This window comes from Oratosquilla oratoria, chromosome 36 (assembly GCF_046742065.1).
Source record: "Oratosquilla oratoria isolate Oo_2021 chromosome 36, ASM4674206v1, whole genome shotgun sequence".
Classification (NCBI taxonomy): domain Eukaryota; kingdom Metazoa; phylum Arthropoda; class Malacostraca; order Stomatopoda; family Squillidae; genus Oratosquilla; species Oratosquilla oratoria.
In genome coordinates, this window is record NC_134812.1 from 28,119,254 (window position 1) to 28,124,253 (window position 5,000).

The following is a 5,000-nucleotide window of genomic DNA, read 5'->3' on the forward strand; positions in this document are numbered from 1 at the left end:
ACGTTGAAGGAGACAAAGTGGCAGGTCGGCCGTGGATGAAGGTCGAAGGGAAGACGACTGACGAGATCATTGAGACAGTCACCTTCCAGTTCATAGTGATGCTGGATCAGGTAAGTTTCATTAGCCTTTTAAAGGATAAAATCTCCGGAGTTTAACAAATATGATGAATAAAGGAGAAGAGCATATTGAGGAGGAGTGTGGTTGGGGAGGAAGAGGTATGGAAGAGGGCGAGGGAACTAAGCATTGATCTAATGAGAACATAAAGTAAAGTGAAAGAGAACAAAAGAAAAAATGAAGGAGAATAAGTGAAGTAGATTAATAAAGGGGAGTCATAATAGAAAGAAAGGAACAAAACCAACGAAAATACTGAGACGGAGTATGACAAAAAATGGAGAGAAAAATATGTACTCGTATATGAATGGAAGGTACATACACACACACACACATACACACATACACACATACACACATACACACACACATACACACACACACACACACACACACACACACACACACACACACACACACACACACACATTCACACACACACATTCACACACACACAAACACACACAGAAAGTCATACTCGCATATACGCATACACGAGCGCGCGTGTGTGCACAAAGCGATGTAGACAAAGTTAAGGAGCGTACGGAGAAAACTGGAGAGACAAGTGCTAGGAATAACACCGAGACCCAGGAGAATAAGTTGGGTAAGATAGCACATTGGAGTTGAAGATCTTGTAGGGATATCAAAAGAGCATATGGAATTGGGCAGGGAATATAGCGAGAGAGTTATGTGCGATGAACTACGAGTATGTTACTGACTGGATGCTATGAGATGGGAAGCGCAGAAAGGGAGACTAGAGAGATTATAGAGAGACGAATTAGAGAGGTTTGTTTGATTGTCTATTTATCATAAACAGAGACAGAGATATGGATGTAGATGAATAAAGAGATGTCGACAGAGAGGAAGAGGGAGAAGGACCAACTTCAGGAAGGGAGAGGAAGAGAGAGAGAGAGAGAGGGAGAGCGATGAGAAGAGTGACAAGCGATTACATGCTATGCTGAACTCATTGAGAAGTTCTTTCAAATTGCTCACGGATTACAGAACATCCTGTTAACACGCACTGACCACATGTCCAGTGTGACATAACCTCGGGTTGATTACAGCTTAATCAGTTACTTCACAGGGGTGATAGCCCACTACTGAATAATTCCTAGGGTGATCATTACACTTCAATAAAACGTCAGCGCCAACCTTGTTTCTCTTGTTACCTCTGCGCACATGAAATTTAGGTCACAGATTTCATTGTGGTACATTTTTTTCCGAATTGCACAGTTTTCTTGTTCTTGTTGATATGTGCATTTGGATAACATAGTTACTCCAACGGCTTATAACTTTCACAAAATTCCCGGTAACTTAAAATAGACAAACTGTAAAGAGAGAGGGGAGGTTTTTTAAACATTTGCATCAACTGAACATAAACACACTGTAGTGACAGCCAGAATAAAATGCCTAAGTTCCAGATCATGTTAGTAGGGCTAAATATCATGGCATAACCTGTCCTCAGTCATAATAAAATATCTAAAGATTGTTATCGTGTTAAAAAAGATAATAGTATGTTGCAACTGAGGTGTCCTTGACAATGAATTGGTTAATTCCGTTCACAATTCATGTTCTCTTGAAAGCTGGATACTTATTCATCTGAAGTCAGAAAACTGTGTTGAAGGAGCCATGATCCCTTCATTACGATAACGCTTTTTTTTTTCATTTTTTCTCCATAAACTCACCACGCCATTCCCACGAAACGAGAGGTGATAAACCGCTGGTAGGGCAAGCCTCGTCAGTTGCGGTGAGCCGCTTTTTTTTTTTTTTTTTTTCTAATGATGGTTGGGTCGTTTCTTCGTATGGCTTTCGTTAACCAATGCAAGAATCCCTTAGCGGGCCCCGGGAATCGAACTCCGACCACCTGCTCATTAATTCGGTACGGTATCCACTGGGATACCACGCGGCCCTTTTATATGTATATATATATATACATACATATATATATATATATATATATATGTGTGTGTATATATATATATATATATATATATATATATACATATATATATATACATATATATATACATATATATATACATATATATATATATATATATATATATATATATATATATATAGATTTATATATACATAAGGCTAGACCATCATTCAGCTGAGTTCAGGACCCTATGCTGAAGGGAATATCCTTCAATGAGAGTCGTCCTTACTTAAAATGAGATGCTGAACTCCAGATACTCTAATGTGCAGTATACTTGCGCCCTCTCGGTGTGCCAAATAATAATGAGTAAACACGTATCAGCTATTTTCAGAGAAGCATTAATTTCTTTAGAAACTCACTTTTTTTTTTTTTTTTTTTTTTTTTTTTTTTTTTTTGAAGATTTTTTTTTTTTTTTTTTTTTTTTACTAATTCTGAAGCAAGATGCTAGTGAAGATTGCGCAAATGCTAGTTGACCTGAAGAACTTTTACAGTTATGTAGGTTCTTAAACACGTTTCAATAAGTCCTATTCACAAAAAATATACCTATTTTAGAATAAAGATATATAAACTGTATGCAACTTTCACCAAAAATTACCCATGAGAAGACTTTTGAAAGCAACTTTGTGCTCCGTAGCGGAAGTTGGGAACCGCACGCAGCTCAAAAAATCAAATGGCAAGTGCAGTGTCCACATCACCGGCCTCCATTTCTGAGAACCCGCTTAATATATTTAATTCTGACTAATGCCATCCGATTCTATTCAGTAGAAGACCCAAGGGAGTCTCCGCTGTTATTCTGCTAAAAACCAATCAATTCCTTTCGTCGAACGTGCAACACTTGTGACACTACGATCAGACGCATTTAACACGACACACGTGTCGGTAGGACACACGCCACCCAACTTGACATTGGTCTCGCTTGACACAACAGATGCGACGTGAGTGACATGACCCGGCCTTGCGGACATTCGACACAACGTTCAGCATCGCAAATACTCTGCCACAATTTGAACACTATATATGATTTACTAGTTGCCTCCATGTGGTTCTATACAAGTTGAAGAGTCCCCTACTCCTGCAGGAATTTGTGTGTCTGTAATCAAAGTCCCGTTTGTCAATGTGTAGGTTTTGAGCTTTAGGTAAGTCCAACATAAATTAAAAATAAATTATTGAGGATTTCCGGGATTTTTTATCTTTTATTTATTTATTCTATTTTACTATTATTATTTTTTTTTCAGCCCATGTAGGATTAACATTCAAAGAAAGAAAAAATAATAAGAAAATAAAATAAATATACAGAATAGACTGAGAGTAATCAACATGCAGATGCACAAGTAGATATACAAGTTCATAACATAAACAAATACATAGAATATAGAGAGAAAATGCAAAAAGAAAAGAAAAGAGAGAGATCTTGACGACAGTGATGGTGATTACAAAACTTTGCTTCTTGCAGATTCTTCCGAGCCACCGAGAAGAAGTGGTGCAGCAACAAACGTCAAAACTGTACAACCTTTACTCCCTCCAACAGCTGCAGGAAGAGGTCCCCATTGTGAGTGACGTCACTGTCTGTCTGTCTGTCTGTCTGTCTGTCTGTCTGTCTGTCTGTCTGTCTGTCTGTCTGTCTGTCTGTCTGTCTGTCTGTCTGTCTGTCTGTCTGTTTGTTAGCCCTTGTATCATTCTGTTTTCTTTCCCTTGCCTTTCAATCTGTCTTATTTGTTAATGTGCCCATATATCTGTATATCTATTAGACTCCGTATTGACTACTATTACATACGCTTTATGCAGTTAAAGAACCTCAGTGACACCCCTACGGCCCTGACCTCCGTAATGACAGCCGGGAACTCTAACCACAGCGCCATACGTGTGTGTGTGTGTGTGTGTGTGTGTGTGTGTGTGTGTGTGTGTGTGTGTGTGTGTGTGTGTGTGTGTGTGTGTGTGTGTGTGTGTGTGTGTGTGTGTGTGTGTGTGTGTGTATGCATGTGTGTGTGTGTGTGTGTGTGTGTGTGTGTGTGTGTGTGTGTGTGTGTGTGTGTGTGTGTGTGTGTGTGTGTGTGTGTGTGTGTGTGTGTGTGTGTGTGTGTGTGTGTGTGTGTGTGTGTGTGTGTGTGTGTGTGTGTGTGTGTGTGTGTGTGTGTGTGTGTGTGTGTGTGTGTGTGTGTGTGTGTGTGTGTGTGTGTGTGTACGTGCGTGCATGAGTCAAATACCATTTACTCCACTTGTGCATTCCTTCAAATAACCCATATTCCTCTTCTCCTGCAGGTCGAGTGGTCTTTCCTGTTAGGGGAGCTGTTCAACACGACAATAACAAGTAACACAGACCTCTATGTATACTACCCAGACTACCTCAGAAAGCTCAACAACCTTCTTACGCCCATAGAACCCTGGTTAGTAGTTACAATCTCATTAATGTACAGTCAACCTATGAAATACATTAAAGCTCTCAGGGTTGGTGGAATAGAGGACGGAGGGTAAATGACTTCTTAAGGATGACTGCCACTTCGTGAATTTCAATTCAGCACCTAAAGGTATCCACGTTTGAGACTTCGATTCTGAGACAACCATCTCCACAGAAGTATTTAGCATTTTATTTTTCTTAGGTTAAAAGGGAAGTTATTATACCAAGACTTCTTCATTTTATTGAAGAAAAGCCAGTTGATATCTGGAAGCTCATGCATATATCGTTATTGCTGTCCTATAGGCAGATACACGAGCCTCTCGGAAATACTTAATTTTTCCTCATCCTAACTGAGGATGTAGCCCAGTAGGCTGCCATTCGGTCTCTGGACCGTATTTGAACAATGACTGAAAATATAAATTGAAAAATAAATTCAAATAGTAAAAGATAATAGCTCAAATTTTTACTGTAATACAGTAGTTATCAAAGACAAACATTTATCATCAATGTCAAAGTTATAATCAGCACTGTATCAGGAAGTCTTTAATGCTT

The 5,000-nt window shown here is 39.1% G+C and overlaps 1 protein-coding gene across 3 annotated transcripts in view; it reads left to right on the forward strand.

Moving 5' to 3' along the window:
* The window catches only part of LOC143018912 (neprilysin-2-like), a 166,436-nt gene that overhangs the window by 34,365 nt on the left and 127,071 nt on the right, over positions 1-5,000 (forward strand). For all 3 annotated transcript variants that reach the window (XM_076174494.1, XM_076174496.1, XM_076174495.1), the window contains exons 9-11: positions 1-110; positions 3,507-3,602; positions 4,313-4,437. The exon at positions 1-110 is cut by the window's left edge and continues 91 nt beyond it. In XM_076174494.1, coding sequence (XP_076030609.1) covers positions 1-110; positions 3,507-3,602; positions 4,313-4,437 — 331 coding nt within the window. The remainder of the gene's footprint in view (positions 111-3,506; positions 3,603-4,312; positions 4,438-5,000) is intronic.